Source organism: Sorex fumeus, unplaced genomic scaffold (genome assembly GCF_029834395.1).
Source record: "Sorex fumeus unplaced genomic scaffold, SorFum_2.1 ptg000008l, whole genome shotgun sequence".
Lineage (NCBI taxonomy): Eukaryota > Metazoa > Chordata > Mammalia > Eulipotyphla > Soricidae > Sorex > Sorex fumeus.
Genome location: NW_026606065.1, coordinates 78,161,316 through 78,174,935, shown reverse-complemented (window position 1 = coordinate 78,174,935; position 13,620 = coordinate 78,161,316). Strand labels below are relative to the sequence as shown.

Here is a 13,620-nt window from a genome sequence, read left to right as displayed (position 1 = left end):
TGCTTTTTTTTTAAGCATAGATGTACCTCATTATGGAAGATTATGTTGTTTTTGCATTCATGTCTTTTTAAAATTTCAAGCTTCACAAACAAAAGAATGATCTTCATAAGGCTGTGTATATCCTCTGGGGCCTTAGAGAAAAAGGATACTGGCAAATGTTGATGCGTGTAAATGAAACTTGAAGATGTTTTTATAATAGTTAAACCTGTTTTGGTACACATTAGAAAGTGGTTGGAGAAATCTTGTTAAAACACATTTTTAATTCATGCTATCCATACCATTGTTTTTAAAGAAATTAGAAATGTGTTGATCTGATTAAAATCTGTGGTTAAAATCAGAATTTAACTAGTAGTACTTGAACTATTGTGGTTTGGAGCGTTAAGTTCTCACCACACAGAACAGACCATCATCACCAAGACAAGCCAAACCCATAGATATTTAAATGTGTTGATTTCTAACTGACTTTTCTTGTAGCGATGTGTACGATGCCCCCTTGTGATTTTTTTGTACAAGTTCTTTTTTTTCTTTTCCTTTCTGGGTCACACCCAGCGATGCACAGGGGTTATTCCTGACTCTTCACTCAGGAATTACTCCTGGCAGTGCTCTGGGGATGATATGGGATGCTGGGAATCGAACCCGGGTTGGCTGCTTGCAAGGCAAATGCCCTACCCTCTGTACTATCGCTCCAGCCCGTGTACAGGTACTTTAAAGGGGAAAATCCCCCTAGCTAGTGGAACTTAAGCTGCAAACTTGAAGAAGCTTAAAGATGCAAAGTAGCTTAGGTAGTGTTTATGTAGTTTACATATAGGACTTAATAGAAGACTAGTTCAATTTTCACTTGACAGACGTCTCAGCAGCCTTGGATTTAAGTGAATGTAGTGTGGTATATATAGAATCCATGCTCACATGTATGTGAAAAAGCTCTTTGAATAAGTTCTTTTTGGAGGGGGCAGCACACCTGGCAGTGCTCAGGGGTTACTCCTGGCTCTGCACTTGGGGATCATTTCTGGCTCCGCAGGGAACCATATGTGGTGCCGGGGATTGAACCCAGGTAGGCTGTGTGCAGAGTGAGTGCTCTACCTGCTGTATATTGTTTAAGCTCCAGTTTTAAATAATCTTATGAAAATGTATTTACTTCCTTAATATTCTCTTTTGGAGGGTGGGTACGATCTCTCGAGCAGTGCTCAGGGAGGCCATTTGGATGACACTTGGGCTGACTGAGTCACCAAAATGGATCTGTACACAGCCCTCAAGTGCGGTGCTCTTTAGGCCCTGAGGTACTGAGGATGGAACTTAGGGCTTTACACATGGCTGGTCCCTGGAATCACATTTGCAATTTGGTTTTTTGTTTTGTTTTGTTTTGATTTTGGGGCCACACCTGGCAGTGCTCAGGAATTACTCCTAGTGATGCTTGGCAGACCATATGTGGTGCCAGAGACTGAACCTGGCTCAGGTGCATACAAGGCAAGCTCTACCCATTGTACTTATCACTCCAGCCCCTCATTCTCAATTTTTAAAAAAATTTTATTTGAACTCCTGAAAAATGTATATGTCACACTGATAAAGCAGAACAACTTGAATTTGATCTTTATTGTGAATGTAACAGTCTTCTGAAAAGCTGCCACTGCATTCTGTGACTTGCAGATAAAATAAAGCATCGTGTAATTGTTAGAAAATGTAATCAAATATTTTCACTCAGTAAAAATTGGAGAGCCAAAGGCAAGTTCTTAAAATTTGCTTCCAAAAAAACCCCTAAAACTTGAAAGGGAACCAGAGAGATTTTGCAGGGTTTAAGGTACTTGACTTGCATTTGGTTGACCGCAGTTTGATCCCTAGCACCTCATGGGCTCCTGAGCACCATTAGGATTAGCAGAGAGCCAAGAATAGCCTCCAAGAACTACCAGATGCCGCCAACCCCGACCCTGACTCCTCCAAAAATTTACTTGACGTATTGCTCCTTTATCCTTAAAGAAAGTGCATCATGGGATGGAGCGATAGGACCGTGATTAAGACAGTTGCCTGGCATACAGCTGGCTCGGGTTTAATCCCTGGCAACACATATGGCTGCCTAAGCACTGCCAGGACTAAGCCCTGCACACAGCTGCACGTGGCCCTAAAAAAATGGTATTCACTCTGGGATGAATTAAAAAAAAAAAGTAAAGTTTCCATTGATTTTTGTGCAAAAGCCATCAGCCTCCATCTGCCTACAGGTTTTTCTTTCTTAGATCCTCATGGCGTCTCAATGCTGCGTGATTGATTGACTTTAGGGAAACCAATGCTAGAAGTCAGTTCAGAATCTTTGAGGCCTATTTCAACAGCAGATTAGACACCCACTAGGTGGCGTAGTTTTGTGATACTTGTTTTTGTTGTTACCATGATGGAGGAAATCCCTTCTAAGTCAAATTAATTTCTTTTTTTTTTTTTTTGATGTTTGGTAACCTGGTTACAGTGGTATGATTTTCATGATCTTGATGTGTAAAGTCACTTCACTGTCACCCGTTGCCCAGTGCCCTCCACCGCTGTCACTTGGGGTCAGGGAGGAAATCCTTTGAAATTATAACTCCACCCCCCCTCCCCCTCCCTTCTTGCAGAACTCCCAACAGAGGGAGCCTGCACCTTGCAAATGCTGCATCTTCTTGAAGTTCAGGAAAAGTTTGAAATGAAAATAGAATGGTGTGTCTTGTGCAGTGCAGTGCAGGGCGTGGAGTGGGAGAGTGGGGGAAGGGGTTGTTTATATAGAGATGTGATGGGCTGTAGGGTGAGCTTTAGACACATGCCATGGCCAGGGTGATGGGTGCTTAGATACCGCTTGGCCCTGGTTGCCTGCTCGCTTGCTCCCCTGCCGACGGATTGCCAGTAGAGGCTGACCACATGTACAGGGAGGCAGAAGAGGGGAAGAGGAGAAAGGGATAGTTGGCACAGGGCCCAGGGCCAGGACCTTTTGGTGGCAGGGAGTATCAGGGAAAGATGGAAATGCAGGGAGAAAGCTGGTTTTCGCAGATGAAAATAGAGGAAGCTGGGGCCTAACGTCTGTTCTCCAACAGTAGATGTTGAATTCTGTTTTATCTGTCTGTGAGTGTGTTATGTAAGACACATCATGCCTTTCCAAAGCAATTGTTTTGGATTTGTTGTTTCAGGTGCACTTTGGGAACCCAAACTGTACCCTTGTTCAAAGTGCCAGGTGTTCCTTCTCCTTCTATCTGGGGAGGATGTTTCTGGTGCTTTTTGGAAAGGGTCATATATGTGTAACTGGGACTCAGGTTTCTGATCTCTTTCTTTGGGGGATGATTTGCCTTCCGGCACCTATACCTCCTCTAGCTTTCCATCTCTAGATTCTAGGTAAATAAGAATACCGTTTGGAAGTGAGAACTTAAACTTCTCTGGCATATGTAACCTCAGAGTTTGGAAGGCTTAATGAAAACACTCCTGCCTTCAGGGCAGTGACCTGTTTAAAGGGCCTTCCGTGAAAGAAGTTTCGTGTTCTTTATGTCTTCCTTAAGGAACTCTTATAATACCGAGAAGCACCCGTGGAGCAGCATCTGCCTGCTGGGACATGGTGCGCCTCAGCATCAGATTTGTGTTATTTCACTGAGGGCCTCACTGGCAATGGGGCTGCAGCACGCAGGCTGGCCAGAAACTGTTCTGCAAAGGAGTGGAAGGCAGCAGTGACTCTGGGGAGCTGTGGAGAGTGATGAGGAGCTGTGAGTTCCGTGCATGGGTACTTGCAGGCCTGTGAGAGTCATCACCTTTGGAGAACAGCTGGCTGCCCGCCTGTATAGATCATACTGTCACTTCTTCTCTTTTAAAGACTGCAAGTAGTTCCCATTCTTTCTTCTTTTCCTCAAAGGTTTTATTTTATCATCCTTCTAATTATCTTTCAGTATGTTCTGGATCCTTACAACTTTTCCTTTTCTTCAGCATGCCTGTTTGGTTTAGAAGTACAAAATTTGACACAGTACCCTGAGTTTTTGACACACACTTTGACTATCATGAGAGGGAGATTTCACACTGCTACATGTGCCAAAGTTCATTTCATATAATCTTAGATTATGTTTGCTTTCCAAAAGTGTAGTCATACGGTGCTGAGTGGCTGTTAGATTTTTATCTGCTGTGACCTTGATCTTTTCCTCTTATGTTTATTTATAGCTTGTACATTCATCATCTTTTATTTATGGGGTTTATTTTTCTTGGCTGACTAGATTGCTTTGCACTGTCCTCATTGAAATTCGTTGCCCTATTTTTTTTTTGATTGCTTCACCATACCACTTGCTCAATGTCATTTCCATTGTTGTCTTTGAGTGTTACCTATAAATTTCCCATAAGCCCGTGGACTTTAATGCAGTCTATGCCACTTGGGTCAATGGTTCAGATGTTAGAAAAGGAAAGAAAGGGGAGGAAATGAAGTTTGCAAGACATAGTTGTTCATGTTTCTCAAAATTTGTTCTCGTGAGCAATCAACAGAGTTGTAGAACATTGTGTCCTCCTTAGAATACTCCTAAGATCTCTGCCCCTCATGCCCTGAGCTTGGTGTCTGTGTCACCATACAACTCTGCCAGTGAACAAAGAAAGCTTTGTCAGGGCAGCTCATCCTGCACACTGCCATCAGATTGAGTCTCAGTCACTGCCTCGTGTACTTCCTCTCCCTGCACATAGCTCTCAGGGACTCCCCACCACTGCTAACTTAAGTACTTGCTTTCTGATCTGGCCTTTGAGGCACATTTGGTTTCGGTTTCCTGTTTTTGTCTGTTTGCCCTAAGTGTGTCATGTTTTCTACAAAACAAATCACTTGCCATCCCCTCAGTACCTCTCACTTTGAGACTTGGGTTTATGTGCATGGTTTTTCTCTACTTAGAGCACTGAAGCTGGTCCACGTTCCTTTCTGAATTTCTCTAGCCAGATCCAGATACCACTTTCCCTCCTACCCTCTTAGTCTTTTTTTTTTTTAAGGTACTAGATACTTTCTTACTGTGTTTGGTATAGCGAGTATGTCATGGGTAGCTTGCCAGGCTTTACTGTGTGGGCGAGATACTCCTTGTATTGTAGCAATTATTGATTCTCCTTAAGCTTTTCTTATTCTCCTTGGTAGATTTTTTTTAAGTACTACCTCTTCCTCACGTTAGTAATTATGGTGGTACGTAGTGCATGTATTTGAATAGTTGCATGATCTTAATTTTTTTCCTAGCAGAGTTTATGGGTGTTTACCAGAGATTGGAGTTAGATCAATTTGAGCATCTTCTATGATAAATTTAAATTCTGCTGTCGCTGTCCTCCCGTTCATCGATTTGCTCGAGCGGGCCCATTGGAGACTTTGTTGTTACTGTGCTTGGCATATCGAATACATCACGGGTAGCTTGCCAGGCTCTGCCATGCAGGCGAGATACTCTCAGTAGCTTGCCGGGCTCTCCGAGAGGGGTGGAGGAATCGAACTCGGGTCGGCCATGTTGGCTGCGTGCAAGGCAAACGCCCTTCCGCTGTGCTATCGCTCCAGCCCCTTAATTTCATACTTGTAGAAGTTTGTGCACTGGCAGCTTATCTCTTTCATTGTAGCATTGTTAATGGTGTACTTTCTTTGCTCAAAAATTTTCAATAAATTGGGTCTGGAACAATATTAATAATACAACAGGTAAGGTTCGACCTGGGTTCAGTGCCCAGCATCCCATATGGTCACTGTCACTGTCACTGTCATCCCATTGTTCATCGATTTCCTCCAGCAGGCACCAGTAATGTCTCCATTCATTCTGGCTCTGAGATTTTTTTTGTTGTTGGTTATTTATTTATTTATTTATTTATTTATTTTCCTTAAATTTTTATTAGTGAAACATTATGAGGTACAGTTGTAGACTTACAAATTTTTGTGCTTGGGTTTCAGTTATACAATGATCGAATACCCATCCCTCCACCAGTGCCCATTCTCCACCACCACCAGTCCCAGTATCCCTCCCATCCCCCATACCCTCATCCCACCCTACCTCTGTGGCAGAGCATTCCCTTTTGTAATCTCTTTCCTTTTGGGTGCTGTGGTTTGCAAAAGAGACACTGAGTGGCAATCTTGTTCGGTCTATAGTCTACTCTCATCACGTATTTCCCATCCTGAGAGGAACCTCCCAACATCCTTTATTTGGTGCTCCCTTCTCTATCTGAGCTTCCTTTTTCCCTAGCACTTGTGGCTGGCCTCCAAGTCATGGAGCAAAATTCCTGGTGCTAATCTCGGTCACTTATGTTACTTTATGTTCCCCAGATGAATGCAGTCTTTCTGTGTCTCTCCCCCTCTTTCTGACTCATTTCACTTAACATGATACTTTCCATGTAGTACCACTTGTATGTAAATTTCATGACTTCATCTTTTCTAACAGCTACATAGTACTCCATTGTGTAAATGTACCAAAGTTTCTTTAACCAGTCATATGTTCTTGGGCACTCAGGTTTTTTCCAGATTCTGGCTATTGTAAAGAGTGCTGCAATGAACAAACAAGTGCAGATGTCACTTCGACTATACTTTTTTGCCTCTCTGGGATATATTCCCAGGAGTGGTATTGCTGGGTCAAATGGGAGCTCAATTTCTAATTTTTTTAATTAATTAATTAATTTTTTTTATTAGTGAAACACCATGAGGTACAGTTATAGACTTATAAATTTTTGTGCTTGGGTTTCAGTTATACAATGATCAAGTACCCATCCCTCCACCAGCGCCCATCCTCCACCACCATGGGTCCCAGCATCCCTCCCACCCCCCCATCCCCCCATCCCACCCTGCTTCTTTGGCAGGGCATCCCCCCTTGTTCTCAATTTCTAATTTTTTGAGGATCATCCATACTGTTTTCCAAAAGTGTACCTGACATTTTAGCAAGTGCCACATTGGAGGCTCTTTCAGGGTCAGGGGAATGAGACCCATCATTGTTCCTGGGTTTTGGCGTATCGAATATGCCACAGGGAGCTTGCCAGACTCTGCCGTGTGGGCAGGATACTCTCGGTAGCCTGCCGGGTTCTCTGAGAGCGAGGACTGGACAGCAAGAGGTCAGGAGCTTGGTTCAGCTGCCTGGGGCTCTGCTCGGGGCGGGGAGGGAAACTCAACCTGGACCCCTCCAAGAGGCCCCGTGGGGACAGCTAGACACGGGGGCAGGAGACTGTGTTGTTCTCTTCCAGGAGCTTGGTTTTATAGTTTCTGGGTCTTGGCCGTTGATGGAATTACACGGCGTCGGGAACAGTTGGTGGGTATAACTGTCTAATTACAGGAAGATGGGGGATCTGGGTGGAAGAGGCCCAGTCCCAATCCAAGCAGGCTTGGAGATTTCAGTCCTGGGTCCCACACACCTGGGTTTCCATATGGTGCCCTGAGCAATACCAGAAGTAATTCCTGAATGCGGAGCCAGGAGTAAACCCTGAGCATCACCAAGTATGATCCCAAAAGCAAAAAAAAAAAAAAATTCTAGAAGCAATGAAATGTTTACAATTATTTTATTTGTCACTAGTTTCTTATGCTTTTTTCCCTAATTTTTAAAAACTATTTTTTCCTAGAAACTACCCAACTCTGGCCAATATTGAAAGGAAGAAAAAATTAAAGCTGGAAAAGGAAAAGCGAGGAGCAGTATTGACCACAACCCAGTACGGGTAAGTTCTTAAGGTTGTTCTGACTCTGAAAACTTGGGGCAGGGGTCTGCATCGGGCTGGTATCTTCCCAAAGAATGCTCAGCTCCATTAACAGGGCCGGCTGGTCTGGAATAGGGACTCTGACCTGGGCTCAGAGAGGAACAAGGCAGGATTTCAATTTATTTGTGTATAATAAACGTGTTGCTCCTGGGACCAGGAAGTTAGCTCAAGTGGTTAACAAGGCCCTGAATTAGATCCCTAGCACTGAATAGCCCCTCCCTATGCTACTAAGTGTGGCCCCAGTTTCCTGGGGCCAGAACGATAGTACAGCAGTAGAGCGTTGCCTTGCACCTGGCCTTGCACGTGTTTGATCCTCAGCATCTCATATTGTCCTCCAAGCACTGCCAGGAGTAATTCTTGAGTACAGAGCCAGGAATAACCCCTGAACCTTGCTGGGTGTGACCCTAGAAGACAAAGATATTAATAAATTGATACCCTTTTTAGCTTTGGTTTTTGGGCTACACCTAATGGTGTTTAGGGCTCTGCACTCAGGGATCACTCCTGGCTAGGTTCAGGGGACCACATGGGATACCAGGGATCAAATTCAAGTTGGTTGTGTGCAAGGTAAGCGCCTTACTCATTGTATTTATCTCTCCTGCCCTTCTTAGGCTACTTGAAGATTTTCTCTTTGAGCAGTTTGGTTATGAGAGGACTTGATATGATAGTCTCTGTGTTTCTTATACTTAATAGGTCTATGGATATTGGGAGTTATGGCTTCGTAGTTTTTATCAATTTGAGAAATTAAAATTTATTGTGGGTGGGGAAAGGACCAGCTCCTGGTGGTGCTCAGGGTTTTTCCTGAGGAAAAAGGATCGAGTTGCTGGAGCACATCCCTTATCTACATGCAGCCCCAGGTTTGGTTCCTGGCACCTCATGACTCTGAGCACTGGCAGGTTTAGCACTAGTTGCCCTGAGCACTGCCAGTGTCCAGGACCAGATGAATATTGAAAAGCCAGGTTTTCTGTCCAGTACTGTAGTTGCAAGATACTAGAAAAGCACCTTTGAGCAAAAGGCTCAGAATAGTGCAGTCTCCTCTTTACTCTCCTGGGCATGGTTGCCCAGAGGTGAAACGTGTGTATTACATGTCCTGTGATGATGCTGTTAAAGTATTTATCACTTGTGGGTGGACATTGGGAATTACCCCATGGTTACCTGCAGAATTCAGGTGTACATATGTGTGCCTACTGCTGTGGGCACCTGCATCTTTGGATTGAGGTGGTCTGAAGGTCACGGGGACTGTAAAGGATTTGTTATCTGACTTGTGATCCCCACCCAGGATCTTAAGGCAGGGGTTGCTTGGGGATCACTCCTGGCAGTGTTGGGACTTCCTGCAGTGCTGCGGATCGGACCTGGCTCTCCGGCCCTAGCCTGCTGGGTGCTCTCCTGCCCACCATAAAGGAGGGAGAGGATCCGGATGGCTTAGATAACTGTGCGTTTAGAGAATTACTTGACGGTGTCGTGATAAATAACTGCTGTGTATTAAGGCTTACCTTGCTCTAGGCATACAGCACTTTATATTAATTATATATCTCTGTGAATCCCTCTTTTATGGGAGAGTAAACAGACTCAAGATACTCATATTGTCCAAAAGACATGGCTCATGTCAGAATTGGCATTTGAGTCCAGATTTCTGATTTCCGTATTCCTGACTGTAGCCTCTATTATTAGTGAAAGAATGAATTAATGTCTGATGAGTGCAAAAAAAAATTCATGTATTTTTACAAAAACTTGGCATCACCAAAAGGATACCTTATATTATAGGGGATATATGTAATGAGTCTTCTAAAAAGTGTTCCTTATTTTTTTTTTCTATTTGTAATTGTATTAGAATATGCTCATATAAATGTTTTATTTCTAAGATAAATAATTACAGTGATTGGGAGGTTTCTGGATTTGAGCTAGCTGTGAAATTTTATTTGGTTTATGATCTTCGAGTTTATCCTGGATAGTGAACTGTGTCTGTCTAGTTTAGAGAGTTGTCAGGCAGATTAGAGAAGGCAGCGTATTTAGAAATGCACCAGTAGCCTAGTCTCCTTAAGAAGAGTAGACAGGAATTTACCTACTCTATAATAGCTAAGTTATTCAGTGGGCAGAATACAAGTTTTTCTTGAAAGAATAATACTTCTAACACTTTTGAGTTGCATTTTTTTTTTTCAGCAAGATGAAAGGGATGTCCAGGCATTCACAGATGGCAAAGATCAGAAGCCCCGGCAAACACCAGAAATGGAAAAATCACCAGGCTGGGCAGCGAGCAGCCAATAGATTGGATGATCGTGGCAGCGATTTAAAGCCCTTAGGTCCACCTGAAGCGAACTCGGACCCTCTCGGTGTTTTGGTCAACACTGACTCTGGTAAGGAAAACAACCAGTTTCTAAGAGTATTAGTAACAGTGCTGAAATTTATTCTATTTTAGGATATCTTGTTTTAATCTTTGTGTGTGAGAGGTGAGCAGATTGTGGCTTTTGTTGTATAATTTCTATATATTGATATAATCTTGGACATTTTCATTTTTTAACAGCCCCCCCCAAAAAAAAAAACCTTAAATATTTAGCATGATACTGCAAGCTGATAGTTCAGTGCTTGGTTCCAGAGGGCAGTACTTGAAGTACAGGGGTGCCGGGAATTCCCAGGGCCATGCCCAGTGGTTCTTGGAAGACCATACAGCACTGGATAATGAACCCGGGCTCCCACCTGCAGAGCTTGCACGTCAGCCCTCGGAGCCATCTTGTTCTTAAGATTGTCTGAACATACTGAATTTGTAAATTCAGGTTTGCCTAGTGTGTGAATTTCCCAATATCTATAAAGTGCTAAGTCCAGCAGGTGCAAGGATATATTTATGCTTCTGATCATGAAGATAATCTTTGAGGAAGTCATTTGAGGAAGTCACTTATCTATTTTTTTTGGATCATACCTGGTGGTGTGCTACTCCTAGTTTAGTGCTCAGGCAATGACTCCTGCTATTCTTTGGGACATATAGGGACATGTGGTGCCAAAGATTGAACCCAAATTTATTACATTAGGATGGAAAGGCATCTTGGCATAAGGAGATGATGGCTAAGAATGACACCAACCAAAACATCAATGATCAGATTCTAGTTGTTTCATTTTACTTTCTATCTAAATTATTGTATCTTATCCCTGGACTTCTACATTTTCCAGTCTAAAACAAATAAAATTTAAAACAAATGTCCAAAGCAGCAGAACCGAGAACTGGTCTAGAAAACGAAACTTACCTTGGTGGATATACGTGGGGTGGAATGGAGAGAGTAACTGGGGAACGTTGGTGGAGGGTGTAGTGTTAAAATATTGTATACATAAAACTACATGTTAGCAACATACAAAGCACGGTGTCTAAAAGTAAGAAAATATATATGTATACTGACAACAACTACTGTTCTTTAACATTTCACTCAGGTAAGGCTACAAAAACTATGTCCCATTTTTTTTATCTGCCCATAATAATTATGTCATCTCCAGACTCTGATGTGTCAATCATTTTTTTCAAAGCAACTTTCATCAGCTTGTAGCCTTGTTCATATTCTCACATACAATTGACACTGAACTCCCTATTTGCTTGTTCTTTGGCCCATTTTACAGCTTAGAATCTAATCTAGGCATCAGCACTCACATTTTAAACAAAGTAGTGATTATCTTTAAAGATTATCTTCCGTGATAGTGGGTACTGTGAACTCAGTGACTGCATGTTTTAAATCGGGGGGCTGACATCATTTCAGAGGGAAGCCTATCATTTGGAGTCCCCACAGTTTGTCAGTTTTGAGTATGCTGGTCTTTGCCATATTGACTATAACTGATGTTTATTCATTTTATTATGTGTGTTTGTGTGTCATTAGCTAGAGGCAAGTTAATTTTGTTGCCATTGTTTTAAATAGATAAAACATGTTTTTTGGCTTTCCTGGCCTGTGATCTTAGTAAGTATTGTCTGAGCAAAAAGAAAAGAAAGGAGCTCGTCAGTCATGTGGCAGCCTGCCTGAAATTCTCCAGCATCCACAAAGCTAAAGAGCTAGTTGTTAGTCACTTACTGTAATAAAAATAGAACTATTGTCATAGAGAACACGGGCATCGGCCATTGCTTGGTGGCGTCTGTTGTTTCAAAGTACAAGCAAAAGTAAGAAAATAAGCTGACATAGCTTATCAGCAATCACAGATGTCTGTTTTTGAGAACTGGAAACTGTAAAGCAAAGTGACTTCTCTTTAGAATGGCTTTTAAAATATCTGGCGTCTTCTTTAGGCGTCTTTAATTTATAGCTATTCTTGGAGGTAGACCATAGTATTGTGTTTTGTTTTCAGTAAAGCCAATAGGAAAGAGTGGGAGGGAGGAGTGAGGAGAGACAAAGAGACAAGTTGAAAAGAGAAGCCAGATTGAGGGCTGGAGAGATAGCTTAACAAGCTGGGGGCATGGTTTGCAGGTGGGAGGCCAGGCCCAGGCCCTGACCCTGGCACTGCCAGCAGGGAGGTAAGCACCTCCAAGCATGCCCCCTGGAAATAAAAAACTATAAAAGAGAAAAGAAAGAAACCAGATGGGAAGTTTTTACAACTAACATTTAGGATTGGGCAAGTTGTCCAAAGTGGTTTTTCTTCTTTTTTTAAGTTTCAGTAACACTTTATTGAGATTCTGTACTGTGCTTGCCAGCACCATAATAGAATCCTCTCTATGCCTTCAGGAAAGTCTTAGCCTAATGATCATTTTTATCTTTGTCTTGGGGACCTTCCAAGCTGTGCTCAGGAGGCCCAGGAATCCTACCAGGAATTCTAGGCCAGTCGGACTGGGAATGGGGTGCTGCTCGGACCTCGTGGCATCGGGATTACCCCAGCCGCCCTGGCGATGCTGGGGGGTTAAGGGCTGCACCCGGTATTTCTTAAGGAACCATGTTATACCCAGGATTGAACCTGGGCTGGGTGTGTGCTAGGCAACTGCCCTAACTGTTGTCTCCTAGCCCTGGGATCAGAGTTTTTCAAATGTCAAGGTACCCTGTTTTCTAAAGTTACTCATAGTTGAGTTTTAGGCATACAGTCTCCCAGCACCAGTCCACCACCAGTGTTAGCTTCCCTCCACCAAAACCTCCAGGTTTCTCCCTCCACCCTAGCCTGTCTCTTTGACAGGTACAATTTTTAAGTTTTCACGTAGTTTGGGTCACATGCTCTTACTGTTGACTGTGGTTCAGATATAATTGCTATACTGCTCCTCTACGCCACCAATGTGCCCGAGGCCCTTGAGCCCTGCCCTCCCTTCTCATCTACTATTTTACATAGGGATTAAACCAGGCAACTTTCCCACCAGCTATGGTTGACAGTTCTGTTTTCACCACATCACTGCCAATACAGGTTGTTCCCAGTATTTTTGATAAATGCCATTGTCAGTCTTGTGAGATAATATCTCATTATTATCTTGGTTTGAACTTTTAATAAGTGATGATGACAGCTTTTTTCTCTGAGGGATGGGGCACACCAGCAGTACACAGGTTCTACTCCTGGCTCTATGTTCAGGGATCACTCCTGGTGGACTTGGAACACTATATGGGGTATTAGGATTGAACCCAGGTCAGCTGTATGCAAGGCAAACGCCCTACCCACTGTAGTGTCTCTCCAGCCCCAGTGATGAGAACATTTTCCTGTGCCTCATGGCGATCTGGCCATCCGTCTGTCTTCAGAAAAGTACCTTTCATTCCTCTTTCCATTTTTTGATAGGGTTTTGAAGTTTGTTATTCTTTGTAAGTACTTTATATATCCTGGATTTTAACCCTGTACCTGTTGTGATGAGTGCAAGTATTTTCTCCCATTTAATTGAATGTCTTAGGTTTGTTTTTGATTTTTTTTTTTTTTTTTTTTTAGTGAAACACCATGAGGTACAGTTATAGACTTAGAAATTTTTGTGCTTGGGTTTCAGTTATACAATGATCAAGTACCCATCCCTCCACCAACAAATGTCTTAGTTTTAGCTCAAGCTTTTTTGTC

At 42.8% G+C, this 13,620-nt stretch overlaps 1 protein-coding gene across 1 annotated transcript in view; it reads left to right on the top strand.

Moving 5' to 3' along the window:
- Positions 1–13,620, top strand: part of NUFIP1 (nuclear FMR1 interacting protein 1) — a 34,960-nt gene that overhangs the window by 9,370 nt on the left and 11,970 nt on the right. The window contains exons 6-7 of the mRNA XM_056109862.1: positions 7,516–7,608; positions 9,805–9,998. Coding sequence (XP_055965837.1) covers positions 7,516–7,608; positions 9,805–9,998 — 287 coding nt within the window. The remainder of the gene's footprint in view (positions 1–7,515; positions 7,609–9,804; positions 9,999–13,620) is intronic.